The sequence below is a fragment of the Mesoplodon mirus genome, assembly GCF_964341445.2.
Source record: "Mesoplodon mirus genome assembly, chromosome: 13".
Taxonomy (NCBI): domain Eukaryota; kingdom Metazoa; phylum Chordata; class Mammalia; order Artiodactyla; family Ziphiidae; genus Mesoplodon; species Mesoplodon mirus.
Window position 1 is genome coordinate 37,693,576 of NC_138989.1, and position 22,030 is coordinate 37,715,605.

The 22,030-nt window shown below is 44.4% G+C and overlaps 1 protein-coding gene across 2 annotated transcripts in view; it reads left to right on the plus strand.

The window, feature by feature from the left end:
• COLEC12 (collectin subfamily member 12) overlaps positions 1-22,030 on the plus strand; it is a 187,708-nt gene that overhangs the window by 147,770 nt on the left and 17,908 nt on the right. For both annotated transcript variants that reach the window (XM_082640417.1, XM_082640418.1), the window contains 3 exons: positions 7,078-7,176; positions 7,918-8,964; positions 20,822-21,310. In XM_082640417.1, the coding sequence (XP_082496543.1) occupies positions 7,078-7,176; positions 7,918-8,964; positions 20,822-21,310 (1,635 nt within the window). The remainder of the gene's footprint in view (positions 1-7,077; positions 7,177-7,917; positions 8,965-20,821; positions 21,311-22,030) is intronic.

Genomic DNA, 22,030 nt, shown 5'->3' on the forward strand with positions numbered 1-22,030 from the left:
GTAAGCTCCACGAAGACAAGAGACTATCTTTTATTTATCATATCTCCCACTAGCACCTGGCTCATAGTACGGAAGAGTTACCCAATAAAGTTTACTGAATGAATTAATGAGAAGATGGATGGATGGATGGATGGTTGAATTGTAGATTAGGGCCGACTTCTATAAAGGCAGTCAATCAATGCCCAGGGACCTCTAAGCCAATTGCTGCGACTCAAGGCCCTACCTAGAAGCTTAAAATCCTGAAGATTATTACTTGGCCTGCTCTGGGGTGTATCTCGCCAGGATGAAGGGCGAAGAGATTGAGGGAGTGAGACAAGTTGGAGGCCCCTCTTTCCCTCCTTCAGGGTCCCCATCCCTCAGGCTTCTACTGACAAAAATAAGGTAACACAACATGCAATTTTTGTCTTTTAAACACAGCCTTAATGAGCTAAAATGCTGATATTTTCCAGATGTGTTTTCCCTTTACTTGAACAGTGATTCCTCTTTCTTGCTGATAAGATTCTGGTGACCCAACATGGTAAGAGGCAGAAAGATAAGTTCTCCCTTCACACATCTCCCTTTGAAGTCTGGAGAAACTCGCTCCACTTTAAAAAAAAAAAAAAAAAAAGGAAGAAAGAAACAAAAAAGAATATTCAGTGAAAAAAGAGGTTTCTCTGGAGGAGACGTTGGAAGGAAGTAAAATAGAAACTCCTTTATTTATCAGAATTTGCAGAGGCAATTCCATGGTGTTTTCCTCAAAACTGTTCTTTACTTCTCCTTTTATGTCACTTACGCAGCTACAAGTTAGGATGTAACTTAAGCTCCTTCCAGAGAATTTGCTGATCAAGTCAGAGGATTGCTGAGTCACCCAGACAGGTCAGTACACTGGCTGTGACAATGAGGCATGTCAGCCACTTTACAGAAAGCACATTCTCAGACAGTTACAGCTTGGTGCACCCTCTGTCCTGGACTCTTTGTCATCGGTCAGTGAAGCTTCCATGACAGAAGCCACCTCCTAAATTCAGTGGGTCATTTTTCCTCCAGAACATTCCCTGAACAGGAAAATCCTGTTCTGTTGTCCTGCCCAGCAGGCATCTACCTTAAGGTGTAATTAGGATAAAGATGAAAGACAGACATCTGAATCTGTTTCAGTAAGAACCTCCTCTGATGCAACATTCCTAGTCATAAATGTCTGCCTTGCTGCTTGGCTCTGCCAAGGTAGCAGTTACAGCTGGATAAGTAGGCTTTCAGATGTGCATCAGCTCACACTGTGCAGCTGTTGTCAGAATCCAGGATAACACCCTATAACCAGATCTTCTGTATTTTTGTAATGAAATATGCAATAGTGTTCAAGGTAGAAATGTCTTTATTACATCACGAAGGAGCATCACTGCTATTATTGGGAAGTCCCAGGTACCAGTAGGGGGCGTGTTTCTCCCTCAGAACCACAATCAGGCTGGTACAGACCCTCGTGAGCACCAGGCAGGAGCTCTGTGCTCTGCTCTTGTTCCCTGTCCCCAAGGCCTGGGCCATGAGCTAAGTCTCTTGGATCCTCCATGTCCAGCTCTGGGCCACAAACCTGGCAGATACTTGGTAAACATCTGAGGATGATGACTGTAAGGGGAAGATAAAGAAGACATAGTCCTTCCCCTGAAGGGACTTTTCTTGGAAGAAACCATATTTAGGAAGAAGAAATACTGGATGAAGGGCAATGTGGAATTATAGAGCAAGCATGGATTTTAGAGTTAGATCTCCTGGCCTGCTATCCCACTTAGTCACCTATAAGCTGTGTGAGGGACTTCCCTGGTGGTCCAGTGTTTAAGACCCTGCACTTACACTGCAGGGGGCGTGGGTTCGATCCCTGGTCAGGGTACTAAGATCCTGCATGCCGTGCGGCCAAAAAAATAATAAAAATTTTAAAATTAAAAAAGTAAAGTGCAGATTTTTACCCCCCCAAAAAATAAAAAAATATAAGCTGTGTGACTCTGGACAAGTTACTGAACATCTCTGAGCCTCAATTTTTTTCATCTGCAAAACAGCAATCATAAGGATTAACTGCAGTGACGATGCAGTGCACCTTGCAAAGAGTAGGCAATCCATAGAGGCTGTTTTTATTGCCATTCAGATAAAGAGTCCATTGGTGTGGAATCAGATCATCAGGCAAGGCTTAGCACAATGGGCTGGTGAGATTTGGAGTAGACCTTAAAGGACGGGTGGAATCCAGACGAGGGAGAAGGAGGTTAGTGGCCCAGGCCAAGGAATGATACCAACATGCTTTTATGGAAAAGGTATTATTGTCAGATGATCCTAGAGAATTGAGTTTTGGGTACTTAAAGAAGGGCAACACTTCAGATATGACACCTAAAGCAATGATATTTTGAAGGAAAAAATCCGTCGAGAAACACTTTCCAATAAAGGGGAGCCTGTGAGAAAACAGACTGCTCGTGACCCTTCTGTGTTTCATGTTTGTTTTCCTCAGATGAGAACAATCTACAAACTGAGGTCTCCCTCCAAAGATGGGGAGTTTCCAGGGTCAGAGAGGATGGTCTGCCACTATTTTCCTGACAGAGAATTTGTGCTAATGAGTTAAGAGTAAAACACAGTGAGAATGCTATGTGCTATTACAGCAAGTGTTACTTCTGGATCTCCGTCAGTCTAGTATTTTAAAGCCGGTAGCAAGCTGCCAGTTTTGCAGCCCTCAAGTTGGCAGCTTTATACCCAGACCCTGTGTTTTTAAACACAGACACACAGGCACTGGTGCATGTAACCGATTCATAATCCTTGTGGGCGGGGCAAAGAGTTTCCTAGCACCAAAGAGAAACCTAACAGGTTGTGTTTTTTGTTTGTTTTTTTTTTTTTTTGCGGTATGCGGGCCTCTCACTGTTGTGGCCTCTCCCGTTGCGGAGCACAGGCTCCGGATGCGCAGGCCCAGCGGCCATGGCTCACGGGCCCAGCCGCTCCGCGGCATATGGGATCCTCCCAGACCGGGGCACGAACCCGTATCCCCTGCATCGGCAGGCGGACTCTCAACCACTGCGCCACCAGGGAGGCCCCTTTGTTGTTGTTGTTTTTTTTTTTTTAATGAATGTATTTATTCCTTTTACTCTATACAAACCTGAATTATCTGTCTACGACAGTTCCGTGTTTTTAAAAAGTAAAATGGAAGAAAAATTAGAGAGGGTAGAAAATGACTGCCTGTCAGCATATTCAGAGGTTTCTTTGGCTTCCAGGAAAAAAGGTCAGGACTTAAGATCCTGTATGTGGTTTGAGGACAGACTGAGGCATGTGTTTGATTTGAGGATCAAAACTGAACCTAAACTTGTAAACATTCGTTTTTTTTTTTTTTTAAGGGTAGCTTTGCTAAAATGCAGATGAAACATTTTCTTCTTCCCATTTTCCAGGGATTTAGGAATGTGCATGCCTATCAGACAACCCTCAGATTATTATAACTATACCTCTGTGTTTATATAGTCATCTTAAAAAAACGATAATTATTCAACTAAATGCCATACTCATTGCCAGTGCCGAGGCCTCCCTGCATTGGTTGGTTTATACGTTTGTTTGCATAACCTCTAGCTCAGTCAATTTTTTTCCACAGGCGTCAGCAGCCAGCAGGCAGATTCTCATTTATTTAAATAAACGGTGTAATGAATAAGTATGTGATGAATACCTACTACGCGCCACACACTGAGCTAAGAGCTGGAGATAAAACCAACACAAATTGTCCTGCCCTAAAGGGTCTTAGAGTAGAGAAACCATGACAACACAGTGACGAGAGTCCTATAATCGAGAGAGAGACCCCTGCAACATAAACTTCAGCAAAGATTTCCCACAGGACGTGACCAGCTGAGTCTTGAAGAGCAAGGAGGGCTTAGCTTGGGGAAGAGGCCAGGGAAGAACATTCTAGGTGGGGAGAAGCATGCATGGAAAGGCTTGGGGGAGAAAGAGCGTTTGGTGCAAAGCACACATTTCATTATGACCAGACTATATAGAAGCTTGAGATAGAGCACGACGAGCTTCTCCAGGGAAGGTGCTGGGAGCCGTGGAGCCTGGTTCACTTTAGGTCACGCATACGCGTGGGAACATACTTCTGCTTCCTGATGGGAGCCTGGAGAATCTTCTCACACAGTCCCACGTGGGTGGAACGCTTGCTGAATAAAATAGACTGGGTCCATTGGCTGATAAGTAATATATAAAACATATTCATGCTTAAAAAATTAGTCATTATTTTTTTAAAAAGCTATCGATACCAAGAGGGACAGTCAGACTTGATCCCAAGCTGCTAGAGGTTGGATCTCACAGGAGTTACTTCTGGAGGGATGTATTCTTATTTGACATTTATTTTTTATTTTTATTTTTTCACTTAGTACACTTTATTTTTTTCTATCTTTATTTTTTTATTGAAGTATAGTTGATTTTCAGGTGTACAACATAGTGGCTCAATTTTTTATAGGTTATACTCCTTTTAAAGTTATTACAAAATAATGGCTATATTTCCCTGTGCTGTACAATATATCCTTGTTACTTATTTACTTTATACATAGTTTGTATCTCTTAATCCCTATCTTGCCCTTCTCCCCTCCCTTCTCCCCACTGGTAAACATTAGTTCTCTACCTGTGAGTCTGTTTCTGTTTTGTATATATATATATTCGTTTGTTTTATTTTTTTAGGTTCCACATATAGGTGATATCATACAGTATTTGTCTTTCTCTGTCTGACTTATTTCACTAAACACAATACCCCCCAGGTCCCTCCATGTTGTTGCAAATAGCAGAATTTCATTCTTTTTTAATGGATGAGTCATATTCCATTGTATATATATGCATATATATATATAGATACATACCACATCTTCTTTAGCCATTCTTTTGTTGATGGTCACTTAGGTTGATTCCATATCTTGGCTATTGTAAAATAATGCTGTTGTGAACATTGGGATGCATGTATCTTTTCGAATTAGTCTTTTCATTTTCTTCATATATATACCCAGCAGTGCAATCGCTGGACACATGGTAGTTCTGTTTTTAGCTTTTTGAGGAACCTCCTTACTGTTTTTCATAGTAGTTGCACCAATTTGCACTTTCACCAAGAGTGTAGTAGGTTCCCTTTTCTCCACATCCTTGCCAACATTTGTTATTTGTAGACTTTTAGGACAGCCGTTCTGACAGGTGTAAGGGGATATCTCATTGTGGTTTTGATTTGCATTTCTCTGATGATTAACGATGTTGAGCATTTATTTCACATACCTGTTGGCCATCTGCATATCTTCTTTGGAAAAACGTCTGTTCAGATCTTGTGCCTGTTTTTTTGTTTGGTTGGCTGGTTGGTTGGATTTTTTTTTTGGTGGTGGGGGAGTCTCCTGGAAGATGAGTTACAGTGACATGGCTTGAGTTGTAAGGAGCAAGAGACAGTTGTTGCAACGCCTCCATTCCAGATGAATAGGGAAACATTGAAGTCTCAAGAAATGTTGCATTGAAAGAATGAGAAGGAAAAGATGCTGAAATCAGAGAGAAGGTACACCATGTCTTGAAGTTCTGTGGTTTATAGCCTCATAGATAGAAAAGTAGATTAAAATTGGGTGATGCTGATTTCAAAAGGAGGAAAGGGTTAAAAGATATTTCAAAGATAAGGATCAAGATGTGCCAGAGGTAAACAATTATGTCAATACCTACAGTCCCCACTAGGGAGGACCTCCAGGGAAGTGGTGTTATTGGGAAGGAATCAGGTTTTCATTTATATGAAGAGGTACAATATTAGAGAAGGTAGAAGACGAAAGAGATTATGACATAGGATGGATCACTGTTAGGGAGAGTAAGAGTTTTCTCCTTTATAGACTAGAGCTTAGTGACCTGCATATTTTTATTCCAATAATACAAAAGATGAAGGCTGGTATAAAGAGAAGGAAATAGATGAAAGTGAGTCTGACACTGCAACTTTGGAATTCAGGGAAGCATCGAGGATGCCATAAATCAATTAAAAAAAGATATATATATGTGTGTGTGTGTATACATATATGTTACATATTCATTCTCTAAATTACAATAAAGTATAATTCAGTAAGTTTGGTGTTTATATAATAAATCTGCCCATTTTTTAATTGGCATGTTTGTTTTATTGATATTGAGCTGCATGAGCTGTTTATATATTTTGGATATTAACCCCTATGGGTCATATCATTTGCAAATATTTTCTCTCATTCAGTATGTTGTCTTTTCACTTTGTCACTGGTTTCCTTTGCTATGCTAAAGCTTTTAAGTTTAATTAGATCCCATTTGTTTTTTGTTTTTTTTTTTGCTGTTGTTTCTTTTGCTTTAGGAGACAATTCCCAGACATTTTAGAATGTTAAACTTAAATTCATAACCATGGAGAATTACTGCCTTCTGAGAATGAATAATGACAGTGGCTTTAATTTAACACTACATCACTAACTTTCCCTATCATGTACAATCAGGAAAATGCTGGGAAAAAAGTCTTCTTAGTAAATTATTATTTGGAAACCCACTTAGGCATCTTCTTGGGAACTGATAAACATTCACTTGTCACTACAGAGAAGCAGATTTTCAAGCCTCAGTGATGAACTCATGACAGAGAGTAGCAAACACCCTTGACTTTGCATCCCTTTTACAACGACTTTATGTATAGACTTGAGCTAGATGTTCTTTGCCATGGAATCTCCTTCCATATAATCGAGTTACACCTACCAAGAATGGTAGGGAGTCTGATGAGTGACAACATTTTGTGTTATGCCTCCACCTATGGAAGTTAATATAAAAAATAACACAGATTGAGGATTTCTATAATACAAAAAATATTTAATGAGTTCCATACAATTTCTAAAATCTCCAACCCAATACAGAATCCTGAGAACAGCTTTTAAGAACATACAGTTCTCAACCAAGTAAACTACCACCGGGGTTTGTGACAAGTACGTTGCTTATTTTTCTAAAAGAATGGCTTTTTCCCTATATTTAATTTCTTTTATACTCTTTTTCTTTCACTCTGTTTCCTTTATTCTGTAATGAGATGCTGTCTTGTTGAAACTGAAAGATAAAATATGGGCAGGTGTGTGTATTAATCCATTGATTTCCAAATCTTAGTTGTAGAGAAAATGGACAGTGTTACAGGTGGCATGGAGACATCTCGCCAAACCTATGATGACAAGCTCACAGCAGTGGAAAGCGACCTGAAAAAATTAGGTAATCTGCAATGAGAGTGAACTATTAAGTTGAATCCCCTAACTCAACTCTATGTAAATGACCACAGCTTTTTAGAATGACATGGCTCTAAAGTCACATTCACCCAGAAAGACTTTAAACTTTCATGTTGTGTGTTGAATCTTTCCTCATGATTTAATTCAAAGACTTTAAAATTTTAAAGTTAAGGACCAATTTTGGAGTTGAATTCCACTCCCCAGAAAACATTATTATGTGCCACATAAAACCTGAAGACCAATCCTGATCAAAAAGAACCACAAATACCCTTTATTAAAAGCTCTTTTATGAAATACTCAGTAAATTCCTATTTGAAATATTTTAAACCTCATAAAAAATTGTAGAAATTAATTAAAAAAAATAAAAGATCCCAGCCTATCCTTATCCTGTGATTTTTTTCAATTTTTAAAAAATGAATTTTGGTGAATTAAACAGAAGATTATTGCCTTCTTGACGTCCTTCCCAGTGCTCTAGAATCAGGCAAATTCCCCCTCCTTTGAGATAAGTGTTCACCCAAGTTAGTCTGTCCTAGTACTCAGTAGCCTTTCCAATTTCTGAGGACCCAGTTTTAACAGAGATATGGATATTACTACTGCAGTGCAGTCTGCATATCCCACAAGTTTTATGTATGAAATAGAGCACATCCCAGTTAGGTCTCTGGGATCTGTGACCTCACCTGAACACTTCTCCATGCCACCAATCTGAGTAACACGTGTCTTATTCCAGGGGACCAAACTGGGAAGAAAGCTCTCAGCACCAACTCAGAACTCTCCACCTTCAGGTCAGACATTCTGGATCTTCGTCAGCAACTTCGTGAGATTACAGAAAAGACTAGCAAGAACAAAGATACGCTGGAGAAGTTACAGGTGAGCGGGGATGCACTGGTAGACCAGCAGAGTCAACTGAAAGAAACTTTGGAGAATAACTCCTTCCTCATCACCACTGTAAACAAAACCCTCCAGGCATATAACGGCTATGTCACAAATCTGCAGCAAGACACGAGTGTGCTTCAGGGCAACCTGCAGAGCCAGATGTATTCTCACAACGTGGTCATCATGAACCTCAACAACCTGAACCTGACCCAGGTGCAGCAAAGGAACCTCATCACAAATCTGCAGCGCTCTTTGGATGACACAAGCCAGGCAATCCAGCGAATCAAGAATGACTTCCAAAACCTGCAGCAGGTTTTCCTTCAAGCCAAGAAGGACACGGATTGGCTAAAGGAGAAAGTGCAGAGCTTGCAGACGCTGGCTGCCAATAACTCTGCCTTGGCCAAAGCCAACAATGACACCCTGGAGGACATGAACAGCCAGCTCAGCTCCTTTGCAGGGCAGATGGACAACATCACTACAGCCTCCCAAGCCAATGAGCAGAACCTGAAAGATCTGCAGGATGTACACAGGGATGCAGAGAACAGAACGGCTGTCAAGTTCAGCCAGCTGGAGGAGCGCTTCCAGCTCTTTGAGACTGACATTGTGAACATCATTAGCAACATTAGCTACACGGCCCACTACCTACGGACACTGACCAGCAACCTGAATGAAGTCAGGACCACGTGCACAGATACGCTGACCAAACACACAGATGATCTGACCTCCTTGAATAACACACTGGCCAACATCCGTTTGGATTCTGTTTCTCTCAGGATGCAACAAGATTTGATGAGGTCGAGGTTGGACACTGAAGTGGCCAACTTATCAGTGATTATGGAAGAAATGAAGCTGGTGGACTCCAAGCATGGTCAGCTCATCAAGAATTTTACAATACTACAAGGTAAGTGAAAATTCTGAATTTGTGTTTGTATTAGTTATCTATGGCTGTGTAACAGATGACCCTAAGACTCGGCAATTTAACACAATAAGCATGTATTATCTCAGTTTCTATGGACCAGGGATTCAGGAGCAGCTTAGCTTAGCTAGATGGTTAGTAACTCTCATGAGGTTGTGGTTAAGATATTGGCCAGGGCTGCAGTCTTCTGAAGCCTTAACTGAGGCTGAGGATCTGCCTCCAAGATGCTCATCCACACGGCTCTTGGCTTGTCAGCTGTTGGCAGGTGGCCTCGGTTCCTCACCATGTGAAATTGCTTGAGTGTTCTCACAACATGGCAGCTGGCTGCCTCCAGAGCAAGTGATCCAAGAGAAACAGAAAGAAGGAAGCCACGATACCTTTTATGACCTAGCCTCAAAAGTCACATACCATCACTTCCACCACATTCTCTAATTTAGAAACAAGTCACTAAGTCCATCCCACACCCAAGGGGGAAGGGAATTAAGCTCCATTTCTTGAAAGGAAGCATAACTAAGAATTTGTGGACAGTGCTCAAATGTGTTCCATTAAATATTTGTGGGATGAAAGATTGGTTAACTTGGATTTTCTTAGTGCCTAGCTATTTTACTGACATTATAAATCAGGCTCCTTTGGAAGGAAGATTAATTCTTTTAGATCATGGAGTTACCATTAAGAGATTCCTACTTCTAAGTGTCATGAGCAGATGGATGGTTGGCCATTAAAGTAACTGTTAACACCACAGAGGAGGGGAATAATGGACTTATATAAAAATCTGAGTTTTGCTTTCAACCAGATCATCCCTATAAATTGAAAGTCTTTGGATTAGATTAAGCCTACTTCTGAAGATTTGCAGCAACCATATATTAATAGTATTTTCAGTCTTAACTATTTTCATAGGGTTTAAGTTGAAAGTACTGAGTGGAAGATGCTGTGCTGGGCACTCTGGGGTGTACAAAGAAAACCAGTTGGTCTTTGCCCTCATGTAGCTTAAAATCAGGAGAATTTTAGGGCAAAAAGAGACTGGCTATAAGCAAAAGTAATCCTGATTTTCAAAAAAAGGGGATAAAGGTAGAGTCTACACACTGTGTAGAATGGGGAATTTGCCTTCAAGCTCAAGAAAAATTTGAGAGGAGATTATGAAAAGGATAATTTTTGAGTTTTCAGGAATGCAATAATCATCAGAATTAATTCACTAAGAAGAAGACTGGTGAACCTAATCTTATGTCCTCACATTAACAGAGTTAGTATATTGTTTAAACTAGGAGAATGAAAAATAGCATATCTGGATTTCACCAAGGCACTTGGCGGTGATACCCTTGAACAAGATGGAGCAATCAGTGCTGGTTTATAGCCCAGTTAGATGGGTTTATTGGTTGTATTCATTTTCTGTGCTGCATAGCAAATTACTAAAAACTCAGCAGCTTAAAACACCCACTTCTTATCTCACAGTTTCTGTGGTCAGGAATCTGGGCACAGCTCAGGTGCGTCCTTTGCTCAGGGTTTCACCCAGCTACTGTCTTAGCGAGGAGCTGTGGTTTCATCAGTCTTGACTGGGGAAAGACTCATTTCTACACTCCTTCACGTTCTTGGCAGAATTCATCTGCTTGGATTGTAAGATCGGCTGTCAGGTCCTAAAGGCCACCCCCAGTCCTTTGCCATGTGACCATCTCAAAACATTACAGCTTCTTCAAAGCCAGCAAGGGAGTCTCTCTCACTCTAGTTGGCAAAGACAGAGTCTTATATAATGTAACCTAGTGAAGGGAGTGACATCCCATCGCCTTTGCCATATTCTATTGGTTAGAAGCAAGTTAGAGGTTCCATACTTAAGGGGAGGGGATTATACGGGGGCATGAGTCATTGGGAGTCACCCTGGGGTGTGACTGCCATACTATTGAATGACTGAGTATAAAGAGTGATAGTTCATGAGCCCCTCTGAGCCTGGAGGCAGATCTGGGTGGCAGATGGCAGGGACCTGCTCAACAGCTTTGCAGGGACTCGCTTGAGGATGTGGATGACCTGGTCATCCAATACTTGTGTGACATGAAACTGTATATACTATTTAATGGGTGATAGAATCATAATCCAAAATGATCTGCAGAGGCTGGCATAGTAAAGAGATGCCAACTAAGTGAAATAAATAGGGAAGACATGTAAAACCTGCTCGTACATAGAAAAGACCAAATACCAGTGTTGATGGGAGGGCATGGCTTGGAGGAAGTGTGCAGGAAAAGCGTGGGGATTTTAGTTGACTGTAAGCAACTAAATGTGTCTTCCAGGGAAGTTAATGTGATCTTTGACCGTATTAATAAAAATATGATTTCCAAAATGAGGGAGGTGATATCTTACTCCCTTCAGCATGGCAAAACCACTCCTGGAGGATAGTGCGTATGTTGGGGAGCCCCTTTCAACAGGGGCGCTCACAGACCATCATGCTCGGAAAAATATGACCAGGATGATGGGGTCTAGAAATGATGTGCTGTGAGGAAGGACTGAAGGACCTGGGAACTTTAACCTGTAGGAGAGACAGCTTAGTGGGGAATAAGGCAGCTGTTTACAGCTATTCAAAAGGCCAGCATGTGGAAGAGATTTTAAATGACATCTGAGGCGCTCCAGAGGGTGAAACAAAGACTAGTGGGTACTCATTAAAGGAAAATAAATTTTGGTTTTATATAATGTTCCTTATAAAAATTGGTGTTGCCTGAGACTATAATGGGTTTCCTGAACCATAGGCATGCCCCACCTCTGGAGAGGTTGGACAGTGCCCATCAGGGTATTGTAGGTATGAGTGATACTCTGAATAAAGAGGTGGGCTTTCAAATGACCAGAAAGTTCTTCAGTGCTTGATTTATTTTTTTCCTATTCTTTCTCAACCTAAATTCAGGATGAGGGCAGATCTCAGCAGACGTGCAACCTCAGAAAATAAGAACTTTCTAGTTGTCTCTTAAAGTTGTTATACCTTAGGCAATCCTATCATGGTATTATGGATATTTTCTAGCTATAAATTTCATAGTTTTATTATTCCATGGGTTTAATTGTTAACTTCTCTTGTACAAAGAAACTTCTGACATATTTAGTTTACAGACAGTGCAGCTTAACAGCTAAGGAAGGGTATGAAAAGCTCATGGTTGAAGATTCAGAGCCCGGCTTTAAATTAGTTAATGTTTCCATTGTTCTGATTATTTTTATCAGCTGATATTGAGTGTGAGAGGAATGAGGGCTTTTCATTAACCATCCTGGTGAGTCCTAACACCCACTCTCTATGGCAGGTACTCAGAAAATCATCACCTGTTTATAGATGAGGAAACTAAGGCATTGAGAGGTTTAAGGAACTTGCTTAAATTTACAGAAATGATAAGTAGCTAAACAGGATCTGAGCCCAGTGTGTCTGGTGCAAAGCCCATGGTGCGAACCCCATTGATAATCACAGAAAGTGCACGCCCCCCTCCCAGCCGTCCCGAGGGAGCCTGTGAGAGCAGGGAGATGGGATTTCATTCTAAGTGTGAAGGAGAGTTTTAAGGAAGGTGGTGACATGACCTGATTTATATTTTTAAATATAAAAATATTTATGTTTTTAAATATAAAAATATTTACGTTTTTAAATACAAAAATAAATGTTCTCTGCGGGGAGAACAGATTCTGGGGGAGTGAGCCTGGAGGCAGGGGTCCAGTGAGGGGAGATGGACCAGTCATGGGTGACGTGGGCTGGATGGTAGCAGTGGAGATGACAGAGGTGGGTCTCCTCAGTCAGGAGGAATCATGGAGGTAGAATCAAGGACAGCCCTGCCCTTCCCTGGACAACAGGCCGTGCCCACCAGGGTGAGGAATCCCCGGGCTGGAGGGGCTGTGCAGTTTGGAGTCTGTGCCAATCCCTTCTTGACTACGTTTGGTGCACAGGACACTGGATTTCCCTCCCCGAAGTGTCCCAAGCCCAAAGGGGCAGCCAAGAGGCACCAGTACATCATAGGAGTCGGGGTGCTGTGGACAGAAACTGAACACGGGGTTAGGGGCTGCTGCCTGCAGGTAGACGGGGCTCACGGATGCATCAGCCATGGAGGGCAGGGGAAAGGGAGGAATGGGTGTCTCCTAAGTGTTTGGCTTGAGCACCTAGGCGGATGGCAGTACCAACCAGGAGATGCAGAAAGGGAGGTCTGTTTAGACGTATTAAGTGGGAGATGTCACTTAGGGTGAGGTTCCTGGCTCAGTGTCTCTGAAAGGCCTCAGAGTTTGGTCTCTGAATGGTATTTTCTTTTTTTTCATACGCTTTCCCATTTACATTTATCCTTGGTCTTCTCATTACCTGAGCTTTCTGTGAGTTGACCTGAGAAACTTCTCAAGCCAAGCCACCCCCTTTCTATTCAATGTGTTCAACTTCCTCCAGGACGGGAATGCCCACCGGCGATTCCAAGAGAACCAGAGACTGGGGGAAGACCTCCACTTCCAAATGCAAGCGTTTCCTCCCACCCTGCATCTCTAGCGCCTTTCCTCTTTCTCTGTACGCACATCCCACCCCTGAGGATGAGAGACAGATAGGATAAAACAGGAAGGAGCAGGATGGGATTAACACTGGCTTATGCTGGGTTTGCCTCTGCAAGATTCAGAATACCCTGATGCTTTCCAGGAAATTCTTGGTGACATGCACCAAGAACCCTAATGCTTCTGGGACATTTCAGCCACAGGAGACACTTGCCTCATTAGGAAGTGAAAGCTGAAGCTGACTGATTAGATGGCACTGAAGCCAGATGGTAATGTGGAACTAGATATTAAGTCATATGTTGAATCCTGATAACAATTATCTCTACATCCATAGACCCCCAAACCTTAAGAAAGCCTTATTTTTTTTGTTACCAATAATGTAATGCTTTTTATCCTAATTAGGCACATGGAGGACTTCATACTCATAACACACACTCTTGGGTGGCAAGTTCACCTCACATCCTGAGCTATTCTCTGCAAGCCATGCAGGTGTAAGTCACATCCTCCTAGTGCAATCAGACAGTTCCCTGCACCTGCTGTTCTGAGAGAAGCACGAGGTTTATTGGGTGAGAACAAAAGCTCTAGAGCCTGATAGCCCTGGATACGAGTACCAACTTCTTTAGCCTCTCTGTGCCTTGGTTTTCCCATCTGCATCTACCTTTTAGAGTTATAAGTACTTAATGAGATAATGTAAATAAAATAGTGCAGTGCCTGGCAGGGGGTTAGCTAATATTCATACCCAAGAGTGAGTTTGTTCAGTTCCTATCCAAGTCTTCCCTCCACTGGAGCCCCAGCCAGCACATCGCCGTGGAAAACAACAGCTTCATGTGCACAAGGACTATAGCTGTACCATGTGGGTCCAAAAGTACTTAACTGCTGGCTTCCTGGTGCCCAGCCCAGGAGAGGAATCACACTTGGTGCTGCCGACCCCTGGCTTTCACTCATTTTCTAATCCACTTTTTTAAAAAAATACATTTATTTATTTTATTTTATTTATTTTTGGCTGCGTTGGGTCTTTGTTGCAGTGCGCAGGCTTTCTCTAGTTGCGGCGAGCAGGAGCTACTCTTCGTTGAGGTGTGCGGGCTTCTCATTGCGGTGGCTTCTCTTGTTGCGGAGCACAGGCTCTAGGCGCGCGGGCTTCAGTAGTTGTGGCATGTGGGCTCAGTAGTTGTGGCGCACAGGCTTAGTCGCTCCACGGCATGTGGAATCTTCTGGGACCAGAGCTCGAACCCGTGTCCCCTGCATTGGCAGGCGGATTCCCAACCACTGTGCCACCAGGGAAGTCCCTAATTGACTTTTATTGAGTGTCTGCAACATGCCAGTCATGCCAGTGAGCACTTGGATAAGTTGTCTCTGTTCATTGTTACAGCTCCTTAAGGTAGAAATCGTCAGCATCCCCATTTGCAGGGAGGGGGGCTGAGGCACAGAGAGCCTGAGTAACTAATCCAAGATCAAGCAGCTAGTCAGTGGTAGGTAGTGCTAAACTCGGGTCTGTCTGGTCCCTAAACCCATGCTTCCACATGGTACCCTGCTGCCCTCGGATGATTCAGGAGAAAGATGGCATGTTTGGGGAGGTTGAATACACGAGAGTTTATCTTCAGGAGAGCTATCAGTTAAGGCTTCAGTGAGAGACTGACATTTGATCTGGACCTTGAAAGATGCACAAGAAGGCTGGACAGCACACGCAGCAGGACAGGGCATGGAGCAAAGTGGATCAGGCATGAGGCCTCGATTCCTCTCATTGTCGACCCCACCCCCTCTTGATACTCTTCCCCAAACAAGACCGCTTGTCTGGGGAGCCTTGAGAGTAGGCAACTCAAAGTCATCGATGTAGACGGTGGCCAGTTGGTGAGAAACAGTGGTTTAAATATATCCTCCTCTGTGGAGAGAGAGCTTCCATGGCTTTCCAGAAGCCTGACTGTCTTGAACATGAGGTCAAGAATCAAATTCTTCTTCAAAATGATTGCCAAAAAACCTCTTAAATTTCCTTTTAATTTGTATATTCCTTTTCACCTAAGTGAAGCAGGACCACTTTTTCATATGTGGGTGTTAAATAAATGTTTGATTAATTTCATTGCATGCAAAGTAGATTTTTTTAATAATAAGAAAAATATGTCAGATTATATTACTGTTTTCTTCTGTCTTCCAACCCAACCACTCGTGGTTCTAAAACAGTCTCTCCAAGATGTTGAATGGCAGTAAGAATTAAAGTGGTTTCTCTACTTTCTGTTAAGCACCAGCAGTTTTGTTGGAAAACGAATTGGAAGGTTATCTCTGGCATAGGACACAGGCTGGGCCCTTCTCAAGGCCTGCAGTTTGGTTGTTAAAGCAGAAATGGCACAGTGATTTAGTCTTCTGTCCTGTTTGGAGCTGCTTGTTTAGGGGATTCGTGTGTTCAAGGCTCTGGGCTCTGGAGCCTGGGAACCTGGGGAGAAGGTTTTGCTAGCAGGCACTGTAAACATGGTTGCTCCAAGTTCTGGTGTCGGTTATATACAGGCATTTCTGGAGCCTTTGGTGGCTTTATCAGCAACATGGGTATCCTGGCATTTCAGAATCCCAAGCCAGCCACCCACTTGGCCTTGAAAGCAAATCTCCAGTTTGCTCTTCTGTATGAGACATCATGTCTGCCTCACATGTAGTGTTACATTTTCTTGACTCTGAATTCAAATTGTTATCACATGAGCTCATAAATACTCCCTCATCATTTATCTCAGTGTTCTCAGTTTTAAGGCACTATGGATGGCTTATATTTTATTTCATTTTATTTTCACTTCAATAGCTGCCTAATAAAAGATTCAAGTAATACCTAAAAGCCTGGGATCATCTAGATGCCAAAAGCAATACCAACATCCCAGGTCCTAGAGGAAGATACACCCATGGCATTAATGATCAGCTTTGTAGGGTCATCCAGTGCTGACTTCTGAAATGGTTTTAGCTCTTTTTCTTAGTGATTTTTAAAAAGAAATGATTAGCAAATATCTAGGTCTTAAGGAGCAAAGTACTGTCTTAATGAGCCAAGTATATGAATGAATGAATCCCCTAGGTATGGGACACACAGAATAGGTTTTCACATAGCCCAGCATCTGTAGGCAGAGCGCCAGCCTCCTGCTCTAGCTCTGCGGATGGGGCAGCTGGGGATGAAGACATGCGTTGATGATAGTATGCTTGCTAGGAGTTTATCCACAGCCATGAATATAAAACTTTATCTTAAAGAGAGAGACAGATAACCTATTTATGATGGATGTAGTGCTTCATATGAAAAATTCAGTTTTTATGCTAATCCAGCTAGGAAATCCATCACAAATAGGATTTTAGACTATCAAAGGCAAAATCTTGCATCTTCTCCCAGTGTCTTATTCCCTTCCTTCTCAAGATCTGGAAATTAGCATCTGTTGGTATTTTGTGTTGACTGTGGGATCCGTGTTTTTATGCTGTTCTTAAAATAAGCCACGATTCTATGTGGAGGAGATAGGGCCATTCAAGCACAACTTCGGTTCAGAGGGAAACAGCTGAATACAATAAACTACCCGACCCCAGAAAGAAATCAGATTCACAAAAAGCTGTCACCTCAGGTAAGGGAGGTCTTGGATTCATGTGAGGAGGCAAAGAGAGAGTTGTATGTCTTTGGAATTCTGTCGGAAACCAGAGGAGGGTGTTCTGGAACAAATATAAGTCCCTGTCAGAACATTCAGAACCGGGAGACAGGCCCCGGAACGGGTACTATTTCATGGCTGCAAGTGAACTCATTTCCCGTAACTTGCAAGTATAGCACCAACCCCAGACGTGATTATTGGCAAATCCACGAAGAGGATAAGGATAAAGAATTTCTAAAGCACTTGAATTTCCCAACAGACCTTCCTCATTATTTGGATTTCTTAAGGTTAAACATAGAACATAAAGAAAACAGAAGTAGCTGAGGGGAAAAAAAAAGTTACTTTTATTTTTGCCCTTATTCTAAATAAATTAGAATATTGTGTGTTCGTTTTGGCCTATTGTCAGTATTGTTCCACTAGAATCTTCCATGATGCTACATCTGTTGTGGAGGAACACACATGCCACCTTACCCACTAATAATCTGTAAGACACTATTTCTCAACTACACAAAGGAACTAAGTTATTTTTTTTATAAAAGTGAGAGCCCTCTTTATTTTTTTTAATTTTTATTATTTTTTAAAATTTATTTTTGGCTGCATTGGGTCTTTGTTGCTATGCATGGGCTTTCTTTAGTTGCGGTGAGCAGGGGCTACTCTTCGTTGTGGTGCTCGGGCTTCTCATTGTGGTGGCTTCTCCTGTTGTGGAGCATGGTGTCTAGGCACGCAGGCTTCAGTAGTTGCAGTGCGTGGGCTCAGTAGTTGCAATGCATGGGCTCTAGGGTACATGGGCTTCAGTAGTTGTGGCACGCAGGCTTCAGTAGTTGTGGTGCGCAGGCTCTAGAGCTCAGGCTCAGTAGTTGTGGCGCACAGGCTTAGTTACTCCGCGGCATGTGGGATCTTCCCAGACCAGGGATCGAACCCGTGTCCCCTGCATTGGCAGGCAGATTCTTAACCACTGTGCCACCAGGGAAGCCTCTAAGTTATTTTTTAAAGGAGACTGATCTGGCAATGAAAACCCACCCTCCATGTCTTTACTAAATGGCTTGGCTGTTTAATAAGCCTCATCAAGTTAAACAGAAAAAAAAAAAAAGATTGTGGATAAAAGACCACTAGATCAATTCTGAAGTGTGAGTAGAGTCAGGAAAGACATCTCCCCATGGTGATTCCACTCTGGCAGCCAGGGTCAACCTGATATGTAGATTGAGTGGAGCTGTACTTCTTGGAATGAGGTGAGGGACACCAGGCAGGACACTGTTCCCCCAAAATCTCTCCCTTCTGGTCTCTGCTGGGGCCCATAATGTTGGCATTAGTGCACTGGGCTTTTTGACCTGTGATGCACATTGATTTGATAAACACTTGCTGGAAAATGACTATGGCCTATAATCTAGCTGCTAGATGGGGAAGGATCCTCGAAGAATAAACAAGGACTAAAAAATCATAGAAAGAGGAAAAACTTCCATCTGGAGTGACCTGGGAGGATTACATGGTGGGTGAACAGGAATTCTCCAGATGGATATGGGCAGAGAAAATTCTAAGAGAAGAAATTTGCATAAGTGCAGGGGAGGATGGAATAAACACATGTGAGACCAGGTCATGAAAGCCTTGACATCAGGTGATCAAGAAGGGGCTGAATATTCTAGAGCAGGTGGAGACCAGAGTTATGTGTAAAGAAGGCGAAAGATGCAGAGTGGGATGAATGGAGAGGAATCAGAGGTAGGAAGAGCAGTTACGAGGTAACTGTGGGGCTTCCCTGGTGGCGCAGTGGTTGAGAGTCTGCCTGCTGATGCAGGGGACGCGGGTTCGTGCCCCGGTCTGGGAGGATCCCACGTGCCGCAGAGCGGCTGGGCCCGTGAGCCATGGCCGCTGAGCCTGCGCGTCTGGAGCCTGTGCTCGCAACGGGAGAGGCCACAGCAGTGAGAGGCCCGCGTACCACAAAAAAAAAAAAAAAGAGGTTACTGTGAAAATCTACCAGAAAGACAGAGAGGGGCAGGAGGGAGAGAGGAGAGAGAACACTCACACTAGGATGGTGATGAGATGGTTGTGATGATGCAGTGGGATAAGGGGTGGCGGGAGGAGGACGTGAACAGCAGAGATGACAAGGTCAGTGTAGACACACCAGGTTGGGGGTGCTGGCGGGACATCCCAGAGAAGATGGACCATCTGACTATGAGAAGGAGATAAGGACCCAGAGCCCAGGGGAGCTGAAGGTAGAGAGGAGTCAACAGGAGCAGGTGGACAGGAGTCAGTGAAATGGGTTCAGGGAGAGGGTGCTTCATCCCAAAGCCTCCCACTTATGGGGTAGATGACCCTAGAAAGAACGCATTGAAGCCAGTGCTAGCCATTGGCATAAACTCGCTTACAGCTCCGTAGAGGGTCCTGCCAGTAAGTCCAGGGGCAGCGTCATGGGTAGCCTCAAGTAAGGAAAGCTGAGTCCAGGGCCTAGGCTCCTGCTAAGGGACGGCAGAGATGGCAGGCTGGACTTGGCCATGGATGGTATGTGGGCGCAGTGATGTCCATAGGGCCTGGGATGGGAGGGTGCAGAGATTCCCCCTACTGAGGTGGGAAAGGCTGCTTCACGGTTCCATCCCGACCAGCCGGTGGGGTGTGCTGGTGCAGGGGAATAGGAAAAACTGTGGGAGTGCGGAGTCCCACCAACCCTGCCTTTCCCCTGCACCTCTGCCCTTCCAGCCTCAGAGGCTCTCTGCTTCTGTCCAAAGAATGGGTTTGAAGCTCCTACACTTATTCACGAAGAATAGTGAGATCTCAAACTCTAAGATTCCAGGCAGCAGAATATTTGAGCACAGTGCCCTCCACGATGCGTCCATTTCAACACGAGAAGCCCTGAATTCCTGTCCCAGCTCCTCTCCCAGATGGTGACTGTCCGTGTCTTACTCCCCTGGGTAGATGGGTCCTGAGTCACTAAGTGACCTTGAACAAAGAGCTTGGTGTCTGTGGCCCTGCGTGTCCTCAGATGTGCTGTGGGAATTCTATGTCATAGATGAAGGTCAGGTGACATAATGTATGTGAAAGTACCTCACACTGTCATTTTCTATACAAATCCTTGTTGTGATGTATTTGTGTGACATCCCTGTTACTTTACCTACCCCTGAGAGCTCAGAGAAAACAAAACAATCCCATGTTATGTGAACTTCCTTTTGGAACAAGAAGGGATGAACAGGTATTTGCCTTCTCCCAACCTTTTTTAGGGGGAACTGCTTTTTCCTCCTTTGGTGGAAAATGGTGTCTTTTTTTCTCCCTTGCCTATTAGATGGTCCATCTCTTTTTTCCTCTAGTCCACCTTCCCTATTTGCATCATTAGACTCTCTGGAAAAAATGAAACTGATCCTCCTCAGCTCTGGCCCCGAGCGCACTTCTCATGGAGACTGCCCGTCCCTGCACGCTGGTCCAGGGTGAGGCTTAGCCCTAAGGAGAGCAGTGTGCCCTCAGCACCGCTGAAGGGGACAGGAGCACCGGTGGAGGAGTAGAGAGGAGAGGCCGGGGCTGGTGTGGTGCAGGAATTACAGGATAAGAGCCCTCAACACTCGATGGCATCTTTTTGGTCTAATTCAACCCCTTCTCCCCCACCTTACATGGTGCTTGTCATATAACAGGTAGTTCATAAATATTCATCACATCAGTGGAAAGAGGAGGAAATAAGAGGGAGGGCATCCCGCTCTCAACCCACACAGCCTTCCTGCTGGTGACAAAATGGTCCCAGATGACCAGAGGCGTCGTGGATTTCACATTTATGCCTTTTGTCTTTTTTTTTGTTTTAGGTCCTCCTGGTCCCAGGGGTCCGAAAGGTGACAGAGGACAGCAGGGACCCCCGGGTCCCACTGGCAACAAGGGACAGAAAGGAGAGAAGGGGGAGCCTGGCCCTCCCGGCCAGGCCGGTGAGAGGGGCCCGATCGGGCCGGTTGGCCCCCCTGGAGAGCGTGGCGGCAAAGGCTCCAAAGGCCTGCAGGGCCCCAAAGGCTCCCGCGGGTCCCCCGGGAAGCCCGGCCCTCAGGGCCCCAGTGGGGACCCAGGCCCTCCCGGCCCACCAGGCAAGGACGGACTCCCGGGCCCCCAGGGCCCCCCTGGCTTCCAGGGACTGCAGGGCACCGTGGGGGAGCCTGGGGTGCCCGGGCCGAGGGGTTTGCCAGGCTTGCCTGGGGTGCCGGGCATGCCGGGTCCCAAGGGCCCCCCCGGTCCCCCAGGCCCATCAGGGGCAGTGGTGCCCCTGGCCCTGCAGAGCGAGCCAACCGCAGCACCCGAGGCCAACGGTGAGTCTGAGCCCCTCGTACCCGGGGAAGGGTGCCCCCCCCAATGTGCGCCCCCCACACCACGTTTTATTGGCAGTGAAGGCATCGCACAGGGTGGCCTCCGCCCCCGCTGCTCCCACGGCCCCGTGCCAGGCGGTGGCGCTCAGGCACTTGTGTTTCTCTCTAAACAGCACCAGGCCCTCCGGCACTTGTTTATGATTAGCTGAGTGGGGTCCTCGGGGACAAACTGGTCCCAAACATTTCCTTCAGGAAAGTCCGAGGCTGGCCACCCCAGACCCATCCCTGTCCTCATTTTATGCCCTTCACTTGGGGATGGATGACCCGTGGTTAACGTGCAGATGGAACTTTCTGTTCCTGAAGCCAGATTGTATTTCTTTTTGAGAAGATGTTATGGCGCCTTCTCGTCCTTTGATAGTGAAACCTTTGGTCAAACCCTGAGTGTTGGGTCTGCAACCAAGCCTGTGTTTCTCTCCTTTGACCCACACCCGATTCCACTTGGTTTCCTTCAGTCCAGCTCAGTCACGTTTGTTCCGTGAGCCTAGTTCTAGTTCTGGGCTCTCCCAGCCACTTGTTTACAGGTTCCACGTGATTCCAGACTGACGTTGAACATCTGTGCCTGTGCTGCTTTTTGTGGCTGTGTCTGTTATTTCTGTCATTGTAAAGACGAATCCAGACACAGAGGAACAAAGGCTCAGGGTAGATATTTTCCAGATTATGTAG